A 25,500-nucleotide genomic window follows, 5' to 3' on the forward strand; every position below is an offset into this window, starting at 1 on the left:
TTATAAACTAACCCGATGACTGGACCATCTGGCTGATGAAGTGGTGGACTGCAAAGCATGCTGAGGTTTCTCTGTAACTTCCACATCTGGTTAGGGAACAATGTATCTAGGGGCAGTGTGCTTGGCATCTGTGCGTTCTACTTTATAATATTCTTTTCATGTTGTTTTCTGGGTCCCAGTTGGCTTTTTGTTTTGTTTAGCCAAAAAAAGACCGGGGTGGGGAAACTAAAGTGAATTAGACTGGAAAATCTGGAAAACCTTTATTAGCAACTTGCATGCTGAGAGACAGAGACAAAAGAGAGACATAGAGATGGAGAAAATACTTTTAATTTCCTTCTTAGAAGGTATTTTTTTTTTCTTCTTCTAAGAGATACTTTAAAATGCTAGCATAATGGAGGTCAAAAGATAAAGAAGGAGTGAAAAATCCCACGTGTATCATTAGAGTATTTGACTTGTGGAAGGCAAAAGCAATTCAAACATAAAGTGGAAAATGCCTGGGATAACATTGAAAAACATACGTAAGTCATCAGTTGGTGCTGGATGGCTCTCGAAAATTTTGAACTTTTGTACGTAACATAAACTCAAAAGGGAGTACAGGTTTTATACCAGTGACCAAAGACCACGGAGTAATTTACTTTTATTAACCTTGGAGTAAATACCACTGTTTGCTGGCTTGTGGTTTGGATCTCAAACATGAAAGAATCCTATTTGGCTCCTGCTTTGCTTTTCCTCAAACTAATGGGCCTGGCAAAAGGCAGCATTTTTTCTCACTTGTAATTGTCCGGAAATTTAAAATGGGGCTTGTACTCTTCAAACAGAGTTAATATTGAAATTCCAACTTTTCATAGAAGCCATTGAACGTAGTTGTAATAGCACATGTTGGATACATATTTCCAGTTTTACTGTTTTAATGACCGGAGTGATTTGCAGCATCAATATGATGAAATATATCATAAAAAATTTCAGAATAGGTTTTCAAAGACCAGGCTGTCTCACACTACATCCAGTGAAAGCCTGGAAGGCAGAAGCTAATTTTCCCATCTGAATGGTCCAGTATAAGGGCTAAGCACAGAGGAAGCGTTAGGTATGATAGATTGGAGTCTATCTAAGTATTTCTTGTCTGACCACAAAGGGACCAGATTTATCCTCAAGTCTGTTGATTATGAGAACCAAATACAGAAATGTTCGGAGTTTGAGTATACTTATTTGAGTATAAATATGTTTTATTTTCTACTACTAATAGTAAAACTATAGAAATCATAAGCTCACATAGTTTATAACAGATTATAGGCTAGGGGATCTGAAAAATCTCCCATGATTTTTTTTCCTATGATATTTTTGAAGGCTATAGACAAATTTGGAAATTGGTCAGACTTAGGAGAAAGAATGTGTTGGATATCTTTAGTTTGAAGTACTCTTTTCACAAAAATGAGAGAGACACTTGAGTTGGTAGCTTTGTAGGGTCTTGCTTTGAAGGATCTTGAGTTATAATTACATTTAGAGTAGGGAAGTTTAAGTAAAGCCATCAAATTAGATAGAGGAGCCTTCCCAAGGCAAGTAAGTATGGCTGTGTTTCTGAATTTTTTTTTTTCAACAGTTTGATTCTGAACAGGAGTAAAAAAATGAGAAAAATGATGCTCGATTTTGTAATTAGAATGTTTGTTGCTATAGGAAGAAAGCATCAACATTAGATACTTAGATATAAGCTACCTACTAAAGACTGAAATTTAAGTAACAAGTATAGATTTTTAAAAAACATTGTGAGTGGGTTTTCTCCCCCGTTTTCTTGTCTATCAGTCTGTGATCACTGCTTCTTTCAAGACCTAAATCAAAACTCATTTCTTCTAGGAAGCTTTTGTTTCTCTTATTCATTTATGAGAATATATTCATAAAGAAGCCTTTTTTTACTCTGCTCTTATGCTTTAAGTTGTGACTACATATCACAATAGCATTTTGCTGTTATGTAAATATTACTTTGTCTTTACAGTTAGATAGATGGTGAATTCCTGAGGTTTGTCTTCAGTTTCTTGATCACCCTTCTACTGGGATCACTAGTGGGCTCAATATGATGCATAAATTATCCTTAGAAACAAACAGAAAGTGTTTGGAATCATGGGTTTTCAATCAAAAACAACTAGAATACAATACTGTGGGCAAGTCACTTCTGAGCCTGCAGCAACTCAGAAACTTGAAGTTATAGGCAGGCTTCCGGACCTTCCAGATCAGGATTTGATATTTTGGTTTAAAAACAGTTTTCGGCTTCTTGGAGACCTAAACTTGGTATTGGTCGTAGTGTTGGAGTATGCATATATGTGCTTATATCGTCCAACAGAAATCACATTGAGAAATCCCTTAATTCATAATTGATTTTCCTCCTTCCCTTTGATGTCCCCCATATGGTTCAGGGAAAAGTTATTTATTTCCTCATATCTGTCTTGATAATATCATGGTACCTAGAACACCAAATTGGTAATACATTAATTTAATTTTTATTCACTTAGTTAATCCTGAGCAAAGAAGAAAAAGAAGAAAAGTGTTAGCTTTTTATTTGACTACTGAGAGGGAAGGATGGTTGTTGGAGCTTCTTCACCCAAGTTGGTCATTGTTTCAGTGGTGATTCTCAGTCTTAGTCCTGCCAACATGTTGCATTATGGATGAGGGTGCACCAAGGGAGGCAGCAGGTGTCCTAGCAATAAAAAAAGGAACATTGTTGATTGTCTCAACCCACATCAATCCTCCCTCCCTTCCCATTACACACAAAAACTCCCTGTGTCAAGCCACTATAAAGAACTACTGGCTTGTTCACCTAGTTCTACTTATTACCTGAATGGCTGTGTAGTTAAGAGATCTTGATTGGCTCTTGTATATCATTAAGTTGTAAGTGGTGTATTTTTTTTCTTTTTGTCTTCCAAAAACTTATTCCAAATACTTAAATGCTCACAATTTCCATTTAGCAGAGATTTGTTCCACTATACACTAGAATAGCTTATAAGTGCTTTAACTTGTGGTTTCTCTCTTTTCCTGCATAAAGAAATAGTGTGTTTTTTTTTCTCTTTCTATTTAAGTTAAAAAAAAAAAAAGAAATCATTCTTTTCTTCTTCTGTAACCAAGAAGGAACATGTATGTTTGTATATATACACATATAGAGAGAGCTTATATTTTGAGAATTAAAAACTGAGGAATGCACAAACTTTGAACTTGATCATATCAAAGCCAAAGAACCTAAGTGTTTTTTTTTTTTTTTTAAAGGAAGCAATATGAGCCTGGCTGTAAATATTTATATGAAAATGGTTTGTTCTTGCATCTAGAATTTCGAGGGAAAACTCTAGTTATTCCTTTTCTCTGTGTTTCTCAGATTAATTTGTTTAGTTGGAAAATGTGACTTTTCTATAGATAAAATATCCAGTTTCATAACATGTTTATGAAATCCCAAAACAAATATATACATATATGGATATAGTTGTGTATGTATGTATGTAACCTATATAATTGAGTCATTGAGTCATCAAAATAACACTTTGCCATGGTAGTTGTTGAACAAAATGTAACTCTATTGTAAGGCACCTGTGATAAGCCATCTTAAAAAAAAAATTAAAAGTGGAAATGTTGAAAATATGTCAGAATAAACAAAATATTACTGGGTCATCCCAGTGGGTTGATGTATGGCCAACCATGGTGGGTTCATTATGAAAATATAATGTTGCCAACGTGACCTACAGTACCTGGTTCTTTGTTTTTGGCAGCTTAAAATCCATGTGGGTGGAAGGTGCTGTCTTTTCTGCTTGCCAGCTTGAGAGTTAGCTTTCCCTTATTCAGTTTATCAAGAAACGTCTTCTCATTCCTTGCTTAATTTCACTAAAGTCCTCCTATGTTACCGCGCTTTGTTATACGCCTTTGTCAGATCCCAGACAGTGTTTCTCCCTCCTTCTTCGAGGTATTGTTTTGTTAGATAGATAAAAGTTGAGTTTGGCATCCAGGACAGATGAGCCTGGGAAATTGGCTCTCCCTTTAAAGCCTCAGCCGGCTGCTGCATCATCTGTCATTGGCAAGGTACTCGCCTTCTGAGCCCACCATACTTCTGTGTTCTGGGTAAAACGTGGAGTCACGATCGATGGTGGTTCAATGAAATGGGATGATCACCTGCTTCGTCACTGCCGAGCCAAAGTAACAGATTCCCTGCCTTAATAAAACATTTATTAGATTAGGAAAACAGTGGAAGACAAACAGGGAAATATTTGCTAGTAGAATTGACTTATGTTCTTAAATAATAGACATCTTTTATTTACTCGTCCACCTCCTTATAGAGCAGACATTTTCAGTATTGTGGCGTGATGGAAAGAGGGCTGAGCTTGGAATCGGGGAAATGGGATTTAAATCTTGCCTCCTGGCACCTCTTAGCTATATGACTATGGGCAAGTCACTTATTCTGGCTGAGTCTCAGTTTCATCATCTCTAAGTAGTACCTATTTCAGTTGTCAAACAATGTATATAAACTGTGTTGTAAACCTTAATACCTACAATTCATTACTCCATACATTTGAATTTAAGATGGTTATCACTGGCATCTATCTCTTGGCTTTCTGATAATCTCTATTTACCCAAATAGAAATAACCATGTCATTATTTCATAAGATTGATCTTTGCCTCAAAATATACTTCTATGGAATATATGTATTTCCATGAAGTGTGTGTGTCTGGATCTCTCTCCCTCTTCATCTTTACCTCCTGCTTTCCTGGCTTCCTTTGAGTCCCAGTCGAAGTCCCACAAAGTATGTTCCATTCCTCCTTATCTTAGTGCTTTCCCTCAGAGATTACCCCCAATTTATCTTGTCTATAGTTTGTTTATACATAGTTGTTTGCTTGTTGTTGAACTTCTTGAGACTGAGACTATCTTTTACCTTTTATTATATCCCCGTTTTTAGTAGGCACATAGTAGGTGTTTGATAGTCTAACTGACTGATACAGGTAGCTAAAGAAGCCTATTTTTCTGTTGTATTTTTGTTTTGGCTTTATTCACAACTGGTGAAGATGAACAGTAGAAGGAAAAAGAAAATGAATTGCTATAGCTCACAAATCTCTTAAGGATAAGGATGAGAAGCATGGCGGCACTCATGTAGTGGAACTGACTGTAGGTGTAGGCCCACACCTACTCACCTCATCCCAGCTGGGACCATTTTCCTTTGAGCCTGGAACTTTGAAAGATTCATCCTGGGGAAAAATCTACAAGAAGCCATCAACTATTAGAGGTGAAAGATCTTAGAAAGGATCTAGATATTCCCATCCCTTATTTCACTGAGGAGGAAAGAAGCCCAAAGAAATTCAGGGCTTTCCAAAAAAACATTTAGTTAGCTTGTGGAAGGAGTAGTTTAGATCCCAGATTCCCTTCCCAACTAAGCTAATAGTTCTCAAACTTTCAGTCTTTGGATTCCTTTACACTAAAAAATTATTGAGGAATATCCTTTAGGATCCTAAAGAACTTTTGTGTATGTGAACTTCTATTGGACCATTTTTTATTCTTAAATAAAGGACCCAAGTCTTCCTTTAAAAAAAAAAAAAATAAAACTTTTATATAATATACATTTTATATAATTGTATATAGTAATATAATATAAATCATATATAATATGATATATAACACATGTAATAATAAAATTATATAAGACAATAATATTATTATCAATATATTATTAATATTATTAATGTAATATTAATTCATTAGGATAAGAATAAACCTATTACACATTCATCTAAATAATAAATGTTTCATATAAAATAACAAAAGATTTCTAAAGAAAAATTCTCTAGAAGATGTTTTAAAATATATTTTTGTAAATCTTTTCAATGTCTAGTTTAATAGAAAACAGCTGTATTCTCATCTGCTTCTGAATGCAATCTATTATGATATATTGTTTTGGTTGACATATATGAAGAAAAATCCAACCCCAAATGAATACTCTTTGGAAAGGGGGAGTATTTTAATAGGAGAATAATGTATTAGTATTATTATGAAAATAATTTTGACCTTGAGGGTCCCTTGAAAGGATCTTAGAGACCACTCCCACTCTGAGAACCACCGCAGTGGGTCATTACTAAACTAGTTAGAGAGAATTCTCAACTGCTCCATTTTATGGAGTGAAAGCCGAGCCATTGGTGACAAGAAGCTAAGAAGAAGAAGCTCTTCATTTCAGTCACAAAACTGAATTCTCAGCTGAAATTCTGTAAATTAATCACCTTCAGAAAACTGCAACACTGCTACTTATGTATATATAACTTAAAGACTCTGTCATTCAGGCTTTTACTCTTTAATTTGAGCAACTTTAAAAATCTTTTTTCCAGAATTGCTGTGCAGTAGGTAAAGAATGCATGCTCTGGTCTCTGATTAAGAAAACTAGCTGAGGTACATTATTATTAAAGGGAGATCCGTCCTTCTGAAATGTTTTCCCTCTGCTGAAGAATGTGGGAGTTTCATCCTGTGAGGTCCCTTGTCAAGCCAGTCAAATGGAAACACGCCATAGGGGTTGATGATACAAATTACAGAAGAAAGAAAAATACTATGACTTTATATTCTCCTCCTTCCCCCCTCCCAATGAAAATATAGTTTGTTTTAAAATTGGTCATCTAATCATTATGAACAATAGTTTGTCTCAAAGACTAGCCATTTTCTTAAAAATATTGATTGGGGGGGGGGGGCACAGCTAGGTGGCCCAGTGGATAGAGCACAAGCCCTGAAGTCAGGAGGACCTGAGTTCAAATCTGATCTCAGATATTTCCTAGCTGTGTGACCCTGGGCAAGTCACTTAACCCCAATTACCAAAGCCATATATATATATATATATATATATATATATATATATATATATATATATATATATATATATATATATATATATATATATTTAAATTCTCCTGAATTTCTAACTGTAGCTATCTTTCAAATCTGAATTTGAAAATGCTTTGCCCACTTTGTATGCTGAGGAGGTGGATGGGACAGTTTTTAGATACTCATTTTTGCCTAAACATATTTAAGTTAGACCATTTGATTGTAACAGATTCTGTTAGCTGTGGCTGTTATAAAGCTGTGTATTTATGGGAGTCTCTTCTTTTTTCCCAGTTCCATTGGTGTTCCGGCTCAGAAAGTAGACGATTCTTTCCTTCCTGTCTCCCTTCTGCCACACTAGTGTCCCATTCCTTTGGTGGCTGGCAGATGCCCTCAGTGCAGACAAAGCAGAAGAGACAGAGTGGGCAAAACCAAATTGATGTTTACTGAACTGACAGACATGAATCAGACATCACTGAGAATCGTAGCACTTTCTAAAATGTGTGAGGTCAGAGGAATATATGCGTTCTGAAAGGGAAGAATCCAAAGCACCAAAAGCTCCATATCATCTCCATAATCACTGAGTTCATGATGGGTGGAGATGCTGTCCTTGTTGGGACTTCAGGACTATTTTAGTCTAAATACCCATTCCCTGCTACATCCATCTTCATTTTCTTCCTTATTCAGGTCAGTCCTTCCTCTCTTTCCAGTTTCTATGTCCCTTTATCTCCTCCTATATAGCAACCCTTCCCCATTTCTCTGTGCTGACCACTTCAATCTCTGTATCACTCATTCTCATGGACCAGGAGCAAGGAACCAGTGCTTTCCTGGCTCTCTTTCTTTGAAGTGCAGTCTCCTCTTATATATGATCTGTGTTCATTGAAGTCCCTGTCAGTAGGTGAGAGTAGCCGTTGCTTTCATCTGCTGAGCTCCAGGTCATTTTTCCTTCCCTTGACAATGACTATTTTCTAGTCTTTCTAGGACCTTTACAACCTTCCTCCTCAACTCCTGCCTTCATCCTTAGCAACATCGACATTTACTTTATTATCTCTTTGAAATGAACCTCTTTGAACACCCCAGCATCTCTTCTCATCCTTTCTTTCTGTAACTTCTACCTCTCCCTCTGTCACAGCCACGGACAAGAGCGATCACTCTTTAGACCTCAACACCACCTCTGTCCTCTGAGATCTTGAATGTCTGTTCAGTTTGTTGTTGTTGCTAACCTGCAGGAATAAAAATATGGGAGGGAAGACACATGGCTCATAGTACTTGTGGTGCATTCAGCTGGGAGAATGGTGCGGTCCAAATGCTGAAGGTGGCTCATGATAAAAATGGCAGGGGTTTTTGAGAGGTATTGGCCCAGAGACAGTTACACTGCATAGGGACACAGGGCAGGAGAGGTCTGGGCTCAGGCATTAAGATGAGTTAGGTAGGTAGAAGGCCAGCCTCTGGGGGAGGAAGCTTTCTCATGCTCTCCTAAATGTTGGAAGTCTCAGACAAGCCCCCTTTTCCTAGGTTAGTTGTAGATCTGCTTCCCCTCTCCCATCACTGTATCTGTTCTGGACCACTAAGATCTTCAGTACCCCATCCCTCCCTCTTTTCCCCAGTTTGTTGCCATTGTTCTGGCCTTAACCTCCCTTCACAGTCTCGATCTTTCTACTCTGCTCATTTTCATTCCTCTCAGTTTCACCACCTGTCTCTTCTGCATAGTAGCCATGTAATATAATCCATAGAATGGGAGGCTTGGAGTCAGGAAAATCTCAACTCAAATTCTGCTTCAATTACTTAATAATTGTGTATGACCTTGAAGAAATGACTCAAGCCTGCTCAGCCTTGATTTCCTCATCTGTAAAAGAATGGTTGTTTTGACAATCAAATGGGACAACCTATAAACCTTAAGGTGCTGTACAAATGCTAGCCATTAATAGATTTCTCACCATTTCCTGTTTCCTTTTGTATTCCTTCAGCATATTCCTCATATCTGGCATTCCTTTATTATCTGCAGCTTCCAAACTCCTTCTTAAGAGTCACTTCAGGAGCTGCCGGGTCCATAAAACCTTCTTGAGACTACCCCTTTCCATTCCCTACTTGTTGAAAACAATTTTTTTGGCTTCCAATTCACCTGGAGCTCTTTGTCTGCATTTCTCTTTTGCATCTGTCTCATTGGAGTTTCTATTATAATTGTATGCAATAGACTAGAAGCTCTTTGGTGTTGTTTCAGCTCTATACTCCCATCCCTAGCAAGTACAGAGCCCTCAATACATTCTTGTTGAATTGGATTCAATTTTCCAATTCTACCCGTATCTTTGGAAAGTCCAAATGAATTGGATTCCTCCCATACAATTATGTCTTCTTTGGACTTCCTTAATTCTATTGAGTGCCAGTGACGTGTGAAGACACTGTGTGGGATGTGGAAGGAAAGGAATTAGATTTTATTCCTTCCCTCAAGGAGATTGTAATTTAGTAGAGCAGGGAATTATTTTCTTTTAGTTACGCCACGGACCAAATGTGCAATATTGTCCACAGGATTTTCTTGGCAAAGATATTGGAGTGGTTTACCACTTCCTTCTCCACTAAGTTAAGACCAATAGACTTGCATAGGGTCACACAGAGAGTAAGTCCCTATTTTACTTATCTCTAAAATAAGCAGTTAACAAAATGATTGTTTAAATTTCATATGTCATTCTTCTTTTTTTGTGTTGTGTGATTGAAAAAAGCAATAATGATCAATTATCCAGGTGTTTTTATTTGACAGATTTTAAACTGTAAACCAGCTATTCCCTACCACTCTTTCCATTTGGGCCAAATCCCTATAGACCAGTCTGACAGATGTACACATAGAATGATTTGAAAATAAACAGTATAATGGGGAAGGAAATTATAGTAGATTATGTGTTTTCAAATCAAACACTAATGACATATTTTGATTGGGAGTATTCCTAGTCTGACTTGCATAAAAGATACATTTATTAAATGTATCTTGCCAGACACTGTGCTAAATATTGGGGATACAAAGAAAGGCAAAAAAGTCTTTAGACTCAAGGAGCTCACGATTTCGCAGAGCATGCAAATATAAATATATTGAGAATTACTGTATACTTAAATTGTTATCAGTCTGGTGGACCCATCTTCTTTTGTTTACCTGGCATGTGGCTCTCACCTGTAGCTCCAATAAGCTGTAATGTGTAGCAGCCACATCTTGCTCAATCAATTCAGCAGAAAGGCTAAACCTGATTGAGGGCAACTGATGGGGCACCCTTTGGTAAATTTGGGGGGTGTCTGCCCCAGGCATGAAGAATTCCCTGGAGGAAATGGACAGGATGAGACAATTTGTTCCAAGGGCATAAAACCAGCCAGCCCGGCATTGTGGAGCATTTACAGCTTGGTCATCCACTGCCTCCTGGGTCATCTCACCAGTTATCCTGACTTTTGTTTTGCCACTGGCCTCTGGAAGAGAGAGCGAGGCTGAAGGTTTTGTGCATTTGTGCATTTCTTTCTGACTCAAAGAAATTCACACAAAAGTTAAGACATTGCCCCAAGATGTTATTGGCCCTCATTGGTTCCCTTCTAAATAATGAACAGCAGTGCTTAATAAGCATTTGATTGATTGATTAAATTGATACCATTCTTAATGAAGAACAAAGAACCCTATCAGTTTATATAAACCAGGAGGGAGTGTTTTTGTTTTGCTTTTAATTATCTTCTTGCCCCTCCCCTCAAGAACAAAAATATTATATTTTGATTCTTTCTTCTTTTGATCTTATGTTTTTGTGTGTGTATTTAGAAATAATGGCTTAATTAGTATTCCCAAAATATAAAAGATCTTTAACCAAGACTGACTTTATGGCAGGATAGATTTTAGTTTCAAGAAAATGAATTCTTGGCTTTGCATTGGAATCCACAGCCAGTGGAGGTTAAGGAGTCTGTATTCTCTGAGATCTTTACGATTTCCATCCTAGATATCCATCTGTTCCAAATTATTTCCTGCCTTTGAGTCTCAGCCAGAATCCCACTTTCTGCAGAAAGGCTGGTGCTAGTACCTGTATTGGAGCATCTCCAGTTTCTCTTGTGTGTATCTTGTTTGTATATTAATTTGCATGCTCTGCCCTCCTTGAGATCATGAGCTCCTCAAGTGTAAAGACTAATTTTACCTTTCTTTGTATCCCCAGTATTTAGCACATTAGCTGGCAAGAGAGACTTTAATAAATGCATCTGTTATGAATTACTCACTTTGTACCAAGTGCAATGGCTAATGGAAGGGAAAGTCACCATTGATTATTTCACCCCACTTAAAACTAAAGACCTTTTATGGTTCAGTCTGAACTAGGTGTGAGCGAGGCCATCATACCTCAGACTTAGGGTTAGATTTTGGGAGGCTAATCAAGAATCTTCAACCCATCACCATGTGCAGAGCATTCTATTGTATATGGAATTACAAATGAGATAAAATTCAGCTGTACATAGCTTTTAAAGAAACCTAATATCAGAAAATCCAGATTTTTATTTTAACTCTTGTCAAGTGAAAAATCCTTATTAGTTTTACAGAGAAGGATATCAGGTATCCAAAATGCCATTCAACTTCACCAAAAATCGTTTTTGGTTGCAACTTTTGGGGAAAACAGCCGTTTAATTCTCCTATTCAACCAGGGGAGGGCTGAAGGAGCTAATGGGATGTTGGTTTGGGAGTTTGTGATGATAAGTCATGCATCTTTATGGGATCTGGAGATAGGGATGAAGCCAGGGGTTAAGGACTAAGGCAGAGTAGGTCAGAGAGAAAAGGAGACTAAATAGATTGAAGTGGCAACCTCCTGAATGAGATCTTTGGGAAGCTAAGGCAAGAGAAACTTTCCTCTTCTCTGAGATGTCCCCAACAAGCTGCTATTGCTCATGAGGCTGACTTACCTCCATCCTTACTTTGCTAATGAGGAGCAGTGATTTAAGGCCAGCAACAGCTACTGAGGGAACCAAAAGAGACTGGAGAAAATAAAAAAGGAGAGTAGAGATGAGGATAATCCATCTCCAGAAAATCAGTAATCAATAGGTCGGCAAGTAAGCATTTATTAAGTGCCTGTTAAATGCTAAACACTGTGCTACATATTGGAGATTTAAAAAAAAAAAAAAAAAAAGTAAAAGACAGCCTCTGCTCTTAAGGAGCACCCAATCCAAATAATTAAGTAGAAATGAGCTATAAACAGCAAAATTGGAAGTAATTAGCCAATTAGAGTTAAGCAGAGTTAGGAAAATCTTTATATAAAAGGTGGGAATTTACCTGGGATTTGGAGGAAGCAAGGAAAGAGCATTCCAGGCATGGGGGACTACCTGAGAAAATGGCCAGAGCCAAAAAATGGGGTGTTCAAAGCACATCAAGGATGCCACTGTCACTGGATCAGAAGTGTGTTTGTGGAGATAGTAAGGTTTTAGGAGACTGCACAAAAAGTCAGAGGGAGAGAAGGGAGAGCATTCGAGAGAGGGTGCAAAGGTGAAATTGGCAACAAATTGAACATGAGTGTGAGGGGGGGGCGGGGGTTTGACATCTTGGTTTTAAGCCTGGGAGGATGGTGGTGCCCTTTATGTTTAATCTTTCTTGGTCTGGACTTCTTTATCTATAAAATGAGGGGGGGGTGGACCTCCAGGTTTCCAATATAGAATTAGGATTCTATGATCTGTACAGGAAAAAAAGGAACTCACCCATTTTAGGAGATGAGTTTGAGGGGACTGTGGTACATCTAGGAGAGATCTGAAAGTAACTGGAAATATGGGTTAGGTTTGGGGATCATATATATATATATATGATATATAGAAGTAACTGTTGAAGGGCTAGCTGTGGATTTCTTCCTGCCTGCCTTTTTCTGTATCCTCTTCCTTTCTCCCAAAGTATCTTGGGGGTTTATGGCATAGATTTCTTAAGGGCCATGGCTGGTCACATTGATGGCCAACAAAAGGTCCCAGGTGAAGCCCACTTAGTCTTTGTTTTGGCCCTGATTGGCTCAGAATGAATGTAAATAGCAATTGTTTCTGCTTTGGCAGGAAATCACTAGAGTCTTGTCCTCCCATATTGATTAAATAAATATAAACAATTTATTTATTTGGACTAAGTAAAAAAAGACCATTCTTTTCCTCATTTTTCTTAGCTAGCCTTTATTTGCTGAATGGCCAATTGCTTCAGTCAAACTGAGACTTATTGAAGGTCTTAGCTTAAAAAGGCTAACATCTCCCACTGCTTCCAGGGCCATGTCCAGTGATCCTGATCTCTATCTCGCTACTGGAACCAGATGGCTCTGGAGGGAAACCGAGGCTGGTGACCTTGCACAGCCTTCATTTGCTTTTATGTTACGAGATCATCTTCCTGATGTCATTGGGTCATTCTTTGAGAAGAAAGGACAAACAACTGGGGATTGACTTTCTGAATGAAGTGTAGAGCAATAAGAGAAGACAAAAATCTTTTCCAGAGAGATCTAAACTGTGAACCAGGTTCAGAGACGCTAGGAATTAGGTGACAGGGATAAGAACAAGAATGAGGGGGACATCATGGGTTATCTTAGAGAAGTCTCATCCTTGGAGGGTGGCAGTTAAGAGTTCAAGGGGATTTTTTTTTTTTTTGCAGACTTCTAAATGTGACAAGTGATTCTTTAGGTAAATAGTATGATGGAGAGTGCTGGACTTGGGAAAAAGATGAATTTACATGGTGACTCATTTACTGAATAGCTGTAGGATCATGGGTTAGTCAGACTTAGTTTTCCTTAACTAGGAAATAGGGATAAAAACATCACTTACCTCCCCTATTGTTGTAAGTATCAAATGAGATAATATGTAAAGTGTTTTGTAAAATCCAAAATGGTATCCAGTGCTCAGTACACTATATAGAGTATAGGACCTGAAGTCAGGCTTATCTTTCTGCGTTCAAAACTGATCTCAGACACCCAGCTGGGTGACCCTGGGCAGGTTCCTGACCCTGTTTGCCTCAATTTCCTCATTTGTAGGATTGTATCATTTGTAAAATGAGCTGGGGAAGAAATGGCAAACCACTCTGTTATCTTTGCCAAGAAAACCACAATTGGGCTCATGAAGAATTGGTCATTACTGAAATAATTAAATTAATAAATTGTTAATAAGAAACATAGGATTTTTTTTATTATGGGTACATTTTATATCAAGCATGGAAAGCCTTGTAGTTTAATTTTGAGGAATGTAGAAATATAGTGGGGATTGAGGTAGAGGGTGGTGGAAAAGAAGGACCAAGGTATATGTGGATCCCAGTCCCTTCTAAGGTAAAGACGCAGTTAGATCTCTAGTGGAGCAGGACACGTCCTTGACTCAGCCAGTGGTGGGCTGCTGACGGAAGTGAGATTATCTTCAAGCATGGTTGGAAGAGGAAACTGATCAGTGACCCTTTGAGAAACTTCTCTCAGGTCTTTGCCACTCCTCCCAGTGGAGGGTGGACACCCTTGGGTTGTCTCACATAAGAGGCTTTTGTTAGAGTAGAAGCTCCTCAATAGAAGAGATTGTTTCATTTTTTTATACCTAGCACAGTGCCTGCTGCTTTAGTCGGTGCTTGATAAATAGTAGATGAATTAGAGAGCCAGGAAGTGTTTTCTACTTTCTGTCCCTCAGTTTCTGTCATCCTGTGCCCTATAGAGATTTCAGTCTCAAATCAGCAACAGCAATTTCAAGTTACGAATTCTTATAGTGACAGGGCCTTATCAGTAGAGAGAATCCCTAATCCTTTTGAGGTAGCCTTGGCTGGAGGAAAGATGTGTTCTTGATATCTTTATATGTGCTGCCAAATCAAGCGTGTTCTTGATATCTTGCATGGGCATTTAGGTTCTAGGCTTCAGATAGCATATTTAACGGGTTAAATGGGGTTGTGTGGTTTGGAGTTCTAGAGGGAACCAGATTTGAAATCAGAATCTGGATTCTAGACTTGGCTCTGCCTCTAAAGTTTGGACAAGTTTTTTTAACCATTCCAAATCTTATTTTCCCGATCTGTAATGTGACAGGTTTGAATAGATGACTTCTAACTGTCCTGACAGTAGTATATCCATGATTCTAGGAACCTATTACATATTTGATGTGGGTTTTTTTTTTGAAAAATTACATTATTAGATCATATTTCAATCCCCTTAGTTAACAGATGAGAAAATTGAGTTCCAGAGGTCACTTTTATAGACCTCATTTTTCAAATGATGGAACTTCTTTGGGCCATCCATCTATAAAGTATATTCTTATTAACTGTTTCCTATTCATATTCCTTTGAATGCTAAAAATTTCCAAATTCTTCCTCTCACTTTTCACAATGATTTCTATTAGGACTGGCTTTCTGGGAAGGGGGAAAAAATGGAAAGCATAGAATGGGAAAATTTTAATTATATAAATTAATTTTTTAAAATGTATTTTACTCATATCCTCTGGGCTAGGAGGGAGAGAGGCCCAGAGAAATTAAGAGATTTATCCAAGATCATGAAGGGAGCTCCTCACAGTTAAAACTGGAACCCCTATTCTCACTCCAAATCCTACATTTTCCAGTGAAAATAACTTCTGACTTGCATAGAACCTTTTAATTAAGCTGTTACCCTTCATTGGATGATTTTATTTTTATTTTATATCATTTTGCAGTTTATTATGGAACTACAGTTTGTCAGAGAGTATCGCTTTGTGTAGATTCTGGAAGGAAAATTAGCTTATTTCTATACTAAAATTTGTACAAAAATCACCCTTGGGTTGGGTAGCTAATTCTTGGCAATAGTTCTATCCTTTACACTATACCATAACCGTGAAGGTAGTCAATAAATTAACACTTATAGTCATATTATAGAACGTGTTATATTGTAAACACATAATAAAAGGTATTGCCTTGAAGTTATATTATACACTGGCTTGCAGTTACTGTATCACTCTAAAAGAAAAACAGAAAGGTTTGAGCCTTCATTTGTATAAATGAGTCTGTATCATGTCATTAGAACTGACACAACTCTGAGAAGTAATTGCCCCCCAATGAAATAGTCAGAGCTCTCCCTGAGAATACAGATAAACTTCCTAACAGCTACTCTGCTTAAAAGAGTGATGACAGATGACCTTCTCCCAGGGCAGGAAAGCATTTCCCCTCTCCCATAAAGGGCCACCTCTTACTTCAAAGGGTTTGCAAATGATCCTGGTGCTCGAGATCATTCCTGATCCGTGGAGCTTGAGACAATTCCAGAGCAGTAGCAAAAGGGTTTGAATTTGAGACTTAAAATAGGTAGTGTCACTCAGCCCTCTGGTTTTTTGTTTGTTTTGAAGAAAAAGAGAGATTTTTTTGCTTGACATTCAATATGGGTCTTGCCCTCCAAGTGTTGATAGTCTAGTTAAAAAGCAAATGAAGAACAGAACTGTGATGTAGAAAAACTAGGAGTTTGAGCAGCTATAAACTGGAGATTTATAGGTTAATGCAGCAGGGATCACCTGCCTGGCTTTTTATCTTGATCGTTAAGAGAAAGGTAAAGAATGAACAGCTTGTTCCAGAAGCTGATACCTAGATTTTTAGTTTATTCTTATTATATTCCATCTCAACCTTTCAAAACACATACATACACATACACACACACACTGCCTAGTCTAATGTTTTATGGTACTGGCCTTAGAAACAGGAAAACCTGAGTTCAAATTCCAGGCATGACACTTCTTAGCGGTATGACTCTGGGTGCGGCACTTAATTTTTCCACCATTCAGTTTTCCCATTTGCAAAATATGGGTAATAATAGTATCTGCCTTTAGGGTGACTGTGAAAATGAAAGAATAGTAAAAAATACTTTGCAAACCTCAACTCCATATAAATAGCTAGTTATCTATTAAGTGCTTAGTCTATATTTTTGAATCTATGAGGTGATCTATGTTATCTAGTAAGTGTTTAGGCAATATTTTTATTTTTAATTTTTTATGAAGGCTTTTTCTTTTCAAAACATATGCATGGATAATTTTCAGCATAACCTTGTGTTCCCAATTTTTTTCCCTCTTCTTCCCTCACCCCTTCCCCTCGATGACAAGTAAACCAGTATATATTAAACATGTGCAATTCTTCTATATGTATTTATACAATTATCTTGCTACATAAGAAATGTCAGATTAAAAAGGGAAAAAAATGAGAAAGAAAACAAAATTCCAGCAAACGACAACAAAAAAGTGAAAATGTTATGCTGTGGTTCACACTCAGTTCCCACAGTCCTCTTTTTGGGTGCAAATGGTTCTCTTCATCATAAGATCATTGGAACTGGCCTGAATCATCACATTGTTGAGAAGAGCTAGGCAATATTTTTAAGTGAATGAGATGGATATTAGCTAGTTATCTGCTAAGTGCTTAGAAAATGTTTTTGAATCTATGAGTTAAATATTAGTTATCTAATAAGTACTTAGGCAATATTTTTAAATGAATGATGAATATTAGCTAGTTTTCTAGGAAGTGCTTAGGAAATGTTTTTGAATGAATGAGATGGATATAATGAGTTTGCATAAAGTGCACTATGGTGTAGACCAAATCCACAAAAGCAGAAAACCACATCAGACAGGAGTGAAGAGAAATCACACTAGATCGTTCCAGCTAGAAACTTTCTAGCTAAATCTTTATAACTTCCTAACCAAATAGAGTAAGAGGATTTGTGTTTAAATCTTCCCTCAAAGGCTTTATTACCTGTTTGAGAGTGAACAATTCATTTACCTCTTCTGGATTTCTTCATCTACAGGATGGAGGGATTAGCCTAACTTCCTTTCAGGTCCTTTGATTTTAAGTTTTTATAGATAGTGTATAGATAATAAGAAATAATCAGGAAAAAGATGCCTAAATTCAGATTTAATTGATTCAGGCAGGACCACATGTCCATGCATAATACATTTTTCCCATTCCTGGAATGTCACTAATAATTTCCTGGGCTATTGGATTACAGGAAAAATATTGAATTTCCTGATTAGAGAGTAATGTTAATACTTTTTTTCTTTTTCTTTCCCAGCAAGTAACTGGCAGAAGTTTTGGTGACAGAGATTTTCGAACAGGACTAGAAAATGGCATCCTGCTCTGCGAGTAAGTAAAGATTCATTTGAATTGTTATTAAGAGGCCAAAAAAAAAAAAAAATCACTTTCATGTTGTCCTTATGACTTAAATTCCCATTTGTATTGATCTCATTGATCCTCCCTGTGCTTTGTCAAGCTGTAACTCTGGTATCAGATTTGTTGTAAAGTTCTGGGCTGAATAATAGGGGTAGGCAGCCTTCTTCCTGTCAAGTAACAGAAGGCAGCCATGAGAATTTAAATGATAATTTAAATTTGAGATTTAAAATGAGATTTTAAATGAGATTTAAATGATAGTTACATAACTGATATGTGTCTGGGCTGGGATTCGAACCTGTTTAAGTCCAGTGGTACATCTTTGTTTTTGTTTTTTCCTCTTCAGACAATACTAAATGAAAGAATTTACATTCTCATTTCCTCTCTTGTCTTTTGTCCTTTCCCTTCTCATTTCTCAATCCTTTCTCCTCCATTCCTTTATTTTTTCTCCTCTCATCTCTTTTTCTCCCATCATTCTTTTTCTTCCACACTCTCTGTCTTTGCTTCCATTCCTCTGCCTTTCTTTTCCTCTTGTCTCCTCTCCATGCACTTTTATACTCCTTGATCAGTGCAATAAATCATTTCTAGTGACTATGATTAAAATATGAACCCTAACTTCAGACTTATTCTCTTTGTTTCCTTATCGTTCCCTGATCACATGTGCTATATCTTGGAATGCTATAGCAAAGATGTGTTCAAGTTTTTTTTTTTTTTTTCTTTAATAAAACAACCAAATCCTATTTTTAAGCTAGTAATGAAATAAGCAGCAGCTGTAAAAATTTTACGAGAAAGGACATGAACTCAATCTGAAGTTTTCAAGTATTGGATTTAATAGTTATGATTTGGATGCTGATAGTGGGGTTTTTTTAATCTTTTTTTTTTTTCTTTTAAGAAACGAAGCAAAACATAAAGTGAAATTGATATTCATAGTTTTGTCTTTGAAACAACTTTAAAATTTATATCTTAGCACTATATGCCCCAGCAATTTTAAAAAGTAATAGCATTTCTCTGTGGTTAACTGCCTTCTTCATTGGAGTTCCTCACAATGTGCTTGTTATTTATAAAAGCTGCTTCTGTATATAGCAAACACTGGGATCTTCAGCAGATTTACTTTATACATATTCAAGTATTGCCTTCTGTTAATTTACAATCTGAGGTTATTGAGAAGATACCATATTTTAGAGATGTCCAGATGCTCATATGACTAGAAACCACAAGTAGAACTATAATAAAATTGAGTTAGATCCTATCACTCACTGGTATTTCCAACTCCAAGTTTGATGGCAAAATTCATGTTTATTCCTAAACTCTTCAACTTCATTGCAATTTTTTTTTGAAACCCCATCTTCTTTGAGAGACATGTAGTTTTGTTTTTTTTCAAATTGCAGATAATATATTTGGAAATTCTTTCTTCTTCCCTAATCAGAGAATTATTAAATCTTATCACTTCTCTTATATACCATATAAATTCAGAAAGACCTTAAAACTTTTGGACTTTTTTTTTTTTTAAGTATAAATTTACCCATCTTTTAATTGGGATCCTCTTTCTCCTCCCTCATTAAGTAAAGGGGAATAGGTTGAAGACAGAGGATTTACAACTGGAAGGAACCTTAGTGATCCCCTAGTTCAAACCTCCCTTTTGCCTTTAGAAGAAACTGAAGTTCATATAGTTTGTGATTGATTAAAGATTACAGAGAAAGTAAGTGGCAAGGTCAGGATGCAAACTTGTCCAGTAAGAGCAGGATCCTTCATTTTTCTGTGTGTGGTGATCCTTCCGCATAAAAGGGGACTCATGGTATTTGTCTCTATCACCAAGGATCTCTAATCTCTAGTGGGTATATAAGCCAACTCAGATGGAATGATGGTGAATATTGAGGTTGGGAAGGGGACCCAAAAATTTGGGGTCACAAACCAGAGTCACAAAGTGTCTCAAAAAGAATTTTCAGGCTTGAACCCATTTCCTTGTCAAAGTTTATTATAATTGTAAGGTCAATTACGAGTGAATTAAATTCCACATAAATTCCAAGAGAATTCAGCAGAGAAACAGAAGCAAGGAGACACATTTATCCAGCTTTCCATCACTGACATGTTGATTCATTCTCATTCATTCTCTCTCTCTCTCTCTCTCTCTCTCTCTCAGGTCCCATGGCTAGGAAGTGTTAAGTGTCTGAATTCAAATTTGAACTCAGGTCCTCCTTCAGGGTTGGTGCTCTAACAACTGCACCACCTAGCTGTCCCAATGTGCTAATTCTATGGCCCAGGGGAGCAATCTCCAGAATTTGGTTCTGATCAGATTATCAATCAGGAATGAATTGAGAATCAGAGAGATTGTCAGAACAATAGCATTCCCAGGTTGGGTGTGAGTGTGGGGCCACAGCCAGAGGACTTTGGAATCAGATTGCCAGAACAGAAGCCCCCCAAAGTCACTGCTATATTTCCCTAGAAACTATACTCCTTCAGTGACAACAGAGCTACCCCACTTTGGACCCTGAAAGCTCAGGACCCTTGCCCAAGAGTCTGAGAGTAAGAACTGAAGAGACAATTATCTTTTCTGAGGATTATGGTAGCTACCTTTTCAACATACAGAACCAGAAAGGAAGTTTTATAAATTGTTCAACACCAGAAAGCAAAAAAAGTGGAGTTGTAGACTTTATCAGTCAATAAGTCATTCAAACATTTATTAAGTACCTGTTCTATCAAGTGCCTTGCTAAGACAAAGTGAATTAGAAGTGAGAATGTATAGGATGGAAATATCTCAAGGGTGATTGGGAATGGGAAGCTTGTGGAATGGGTCAGGACTGGAACCACATGTAAAGGTGACAGCTAAAGCAGTGATCGAAGATGATATTACAGGTGGATTTTGCTAGAACCTCTGAAGCTTTGTGTCCCTTTGAGTACATTCACTATGGTGCTGCTTAGTTCTGCAGACCCCTTCTCTCCTCCCACTAGGACACAACAGCATCGTGTCCTCTGCATCTTTGTAACCCCTATGGTACCCAACACCGTGGCTTGCTATAAAATCTTGGATGACCCAACTAGCTGCTTTATGCTGGTTCACATTAAAACTATGAGAAATATCGCGAAGTTATTGCCTACAGCTTTTTTCAGCTTGATATCTGACATAGATGGCTCTCAAGAAAAACATCTTGGAGTTATATGATAATGACTCCTCACCTAGCAAAATGTGCCTTCCCAATACATTTTAAAAGAACATGTTTCTTTTGAAATGGTTGGTGATTTCCCCACACTTGTAATAACTCTCTCTTCTGATAAGAGCTATTGAATTCTTCATTCTGGGAAAAAATCCTCATCTGGACTTAATTCATTTCTTAATTTACTTACTGCATTTTTTTAATCATCTCTTATTTCATTCAAGATTTACTGATTTGATTTCAAGGGAGAAAAATTCCTTTCTCAAGTCCTAGCAATATTACAGTATTTCTCACATTTCAGTCTCTGACCTCTATTTCTTCCATTCTCATCATCCATCCCTATAAAGATCTCCACATATCCTTCATTCTTTCATTCTTTGTCTCTTCTCTATCATCCAGTTCACCCTCACTTCAGTACAATTCATATATCATGGTGTCACCTCCCTGAGGTCATGGTCCTCTTCCAGAACAAAGGACAAATGACTTTAATAGTCAGTTATTCAAAGAATATGAACTGGGAGGGTCCCTAGTCCAACCCAAGCAGATTTGTTTTCCCTCCCTTTGTACACAAACATTCACTATTTGAAATTTTAGTAGAAAGGGATTTCAAATAGGTTCAATCCTTGCTCTATTACTTTTCAATTGCATGTTCTTAAATAAGTCATTTAATTTTGAGGTTTCATCATCTGTGTGAGGAGGATTACCATCTGGGCCACATTGATGACTTCTCCTTCTTTCTTCTTCTTTTTTTTTTTTTTTTTGCTGAGGCAGTTGGGATTAAGTGACTTGCCCAAGGTCACATAGCTAGGAAGTGTTCAGTGTCTGTTTGAACTTGGGTCCTCTTGAATCCAGGGCTGGTGCTCTATCCACTGCGCCACCTAGCTGCCTCTTCTTCTATATTTTATTAAAGACTTTTAATTTTCAAAAAAAAATGCATGGATAATTTTTCAACATTAACCCTTCATAACCTTGTGTTCCAAATTTTCCCCTCCTCCACATCCCCTCCCATGATAGCAAGTAATCCAATATATGTTAACTATCACAATGAGTTCTAAAACCATATACTAACATCATTTATGTTTTATAGTATTTTTACTTATTTTATTAAACATCTCCTAATTGCATGATATTCTAGCTTGGGTGTTAAAGGGTGCATGCTGCCACCTTTGTACTGGATGACGTTTAAAGCCTTTAAATATCATCTTATGTTTGACTCTTGCTGGCCCTCGTTTCTCTTTTCCTCCTCCCTATTTTTCTCCTCTCCCTCCCTTTGGGGATCCTGGCCATTTCTCTTCTAGCCATTAAGTTTAATTTGAAGCTCATCTTTTAGGTCAAACTTCAATCAATAGGCATCTAATAAAAGCTAATTCTTAAAGTGTCTCTTGCATAACAAGCACCTCTCCAGAGTGTTGATGATAAAAGGAAAATACTACAATCCCTGCCCTCAATGGACTGACATTTCATTGGGGTTAACAATTGTAGATACACACACTTTATTAATGACAAGACTTTGGACCTTCCTCTTTGAGTACTTGCTTTTCCTTGTGACTTCCTTGTGAGGAAGAAGAGGAGGTGGAAGAGGAGGCGGAAGAAGAAGAGGAAGAAGAACTTGTCAGCTAGCAGATTCAGATTTTTTTTCTCAATTTCATATGTGTATTCTGTTATAGGATCCTTTACCCTCTCCAGCCCTGCTGATTCCCTAAAAATTGGTGATTGCAGTAGAAAGCAGTCTTTGGGAGAACCTTGCCAATTCCAATGGGCAGCTAGGGGGTGCAGTAGATAGTGTGCCAGGCCTGAAATCAAGAGGACTCATTTTTCTGAGTTCAAATCTGACCTTAGAGACTTCCTAGCTGTGTGATCTTGGGCAAGTCACTTAATCCTGTTTGCCTCGATTTTCTCATCTATAAAATGAGCCGGAGAAGGAAATGGTGAATCACTCTGGTATTTTTGCCAGGAAGACCCCAAATGAATCGCGATGAGTCTGAGTCGGATCAAATGACTGAACAACAACAATCAAGGTGGTTCTGACATTTAGTAAAGATCTACTGTAGGAGTATCTTAGAATAGGAAGAGTAACTATTGGTGAATCCCTATGAGAAGCAGTTCGATGTAGTGCATGGGCCAGACTTAAAGTCAAGAAAGCTTGGGTTTCTATCTCTCTTCAGACAATTACTAGGAAAAAAAAAAAAACAATTCCTCTGGGTCTCAGTTCCCTCACCTGTGAAATGAGGGAGCTGGGTTTGCTGTCTGGAAAATACCATCTTCCTCTAACTACATGGTCTCAATTGAGAATAAAATCAGTAGTGTTTAGGGATGGTATTTAAGAGCAGCTGCTTTGCTCATTTGGAATTGTTTGGTGCTTCTTTTTAACTTGGAAAGCAGGGATTTGGTTGGCATCTGATGATAAGGAGGGCTTAAAAGCCCCAGTTGACAAATATGTAAATTGCATCTGAGAGGCCTTTCTCTTTGTTCAGGGCTAATCTTGTTATTATTAGTGGAGCCAATCCTAATGGTGTTTGCAGCTGTGTTTAGAAGCTGGTGCTCTGTGTGTTTGGTAAAACAGTTCTGTGCTCCCACAAACACCCCACGGTTCTGAGCAAATAGAAGGACATTCACAGGCGTGAGGCTGAGGAAGAGTTCTCCTTCTACCATCCTGAGCAAGGTTTACTTATTTGGTTAAATTAAATCAAATTTCTCCTGCTCAACCAGACTTCTGATATTTTCTCTGACTAGTGAGTTCAGTAAGTTGGGCTTATCCTTTGTCACAGATTTTCCTTGGTGTTTGTGGGATTCTGCCTTTCTCTTATGGTATTTGGCTGAAGGTCAGTCATGCTCCTGAGAGGCTCAAGAATATTTACGCTAGCAAAATTGTTTCTGTCTTCTTTTCCCTAGAGATGATGAGGAAGGGGAAAGAAAGGGCACTGTTTGTGTTTAGGTTTGTATTCATCACCAATAGTCACATCCAATATGGCGGCTTATCTTTTCGCGCTATCAAACCTGCTTTATTGCCTCATTGTCCCATGAGGCAGTCTAGCTGGCCGTTCAGGATCTCCTATAATTTGATTTCTAACTGACCTTCAAGTCTTGCCTACCAATATAATCTCAGCCACTTGCCAATACACGAAAAAAGACCCTTTAGCCTTTCTGCTTTCATCCTGTGCCATTTTGTATTTATCTTCCTTCTTGTCCAGCTTCTATCTCTCTTTTCTTTCAATCTCTGTCTTCATTTATTATGCTAGTCTCCTATTAGATTAATATAGGATAAATATTTGTAGTTTTTGTTTGGTTTTACTACCAAATGCATTTTCATTTTCCCTTTAAATATTGTCAGTTTGGGACAGCTAGGTGGTGCAGTGGATAGATCACCAGCTCTGGAGTCAGGAGGATCTGAGTTCAGATGTGGTCACTTCCTAGTTGTGGGCAAGTCACTTAACCGCAATTTCCTCAGCAATAATAATAATAATAAATAAATATTGTCAGTCTTGCAGTCACTGAAAGGGGCAACATTATTTTTACACATGAAAATTGAGGAAGCAGTGTGATAGTACATGCTCCTAGTCCTGCTTCTGGAGAGGCTGAAGTTGTGGGAAGTCATGTGTTCAGGAGTTCGCAGCTGTAGTGAGTTAAACCAATCAGGTGTCTCCACTAAATCTAGGAGCAATATAATGAATGACTGCCTCTTCCTTCATTCTTTCCTCCCCACCCCTGACCTGGTTGGAGGGCTCTCAGGTTAGCTAAGAAGGGAAGAATCAGCCCAGATTTTAAAAAACTCAGCAGGTGAGTTGGACATAGGATACCTTGGGACCCTTGCAAGTTCAGTTACAGACCACCAAAATAACCCAAATTATCACAATAAATTGAGTCACTTGAATTTTTGGTTTCCTAGTGCATGTAAAAGTTCTTTTACACTATACTATATAGTATAAGTGGAAGTAGTATAGTGTCTGAAAAATATATCTTAATTTAAAAATACTTTGTTACTAAAAAATATTAGCCATCACCTGAGCCTTCTGCAAGTTATAATATTTTGCTGCTGGAGGGGCTTGCCTCAGTGTTGATAGCTGCTAACTCATGGGGGGTGGTTGAAGGCTGGGCTGGCCATGGCAATTTCCTAAATTAAGACAACAATGACATTTGCCACATTCATTTTTCCTTTACTTGAACACTTAAAGACCATCTATGACTATTGATTGACCTAATTTCAATATGGATCTGTGTTGGGGAATAGAGAAGTTCAGAGAGAGAAAAAGATGGGGGTGACAGGTGTGTGGGGTTTGTAGCACTCCAAAACAATTACAGTAGTAATGTTAAAGATCACTGATCACTGTACACCATAACAGATGTAATAATAAGGAAAATGTTTGAAATAATGTAAGAAATACTAAAATGTGACACAGAGCCACAATGTAAGCACACGCTGTTGGAAAAATGGCGCAGATAGACTTGGCTCAACACAGGAT

The 25,500-nt window shown here is 37.5% G+C and overlaps 1 protein-coding gene across 1 annotated transcript in view; it reads left to right on the forward strand.

Annotated features, from left to right (window-relative positions):
- The window catches only part of LIMCH1 (LIM and calponin homology domains 1), a 335,209-nt gene that overhangs the window by 118,673 nt on the left and 191,036 nt on the right, over window positions 1–25,500 (forward strand). Inside the window, 1 exon segment of the mRNA XM_074273744.1 lies at window positions 17,794–17,864. Within this exon segment, the coding sequence (XP_074129845.1) occupies window positions 17,794–17,864 (71 nt within the window).

The sequence above is a fragment of the Sminthopsis crassicaudata genome, chromosome 6 (genome assembly GCF_048593235.1).
Source record: "Sminthopsis crassicaudata isolate SCR6 chromosome 6, ASM4859323v1, whole genome shotgun sequence".
Classification (NCBI taxonomy): domain Eukaryota; kingdom Metazoa; phylum Chordata; class Mammalia; order Dasyuromorphia; family Dasyuridae; genus Sminthopsis; species Sminthopsis crassicaudata.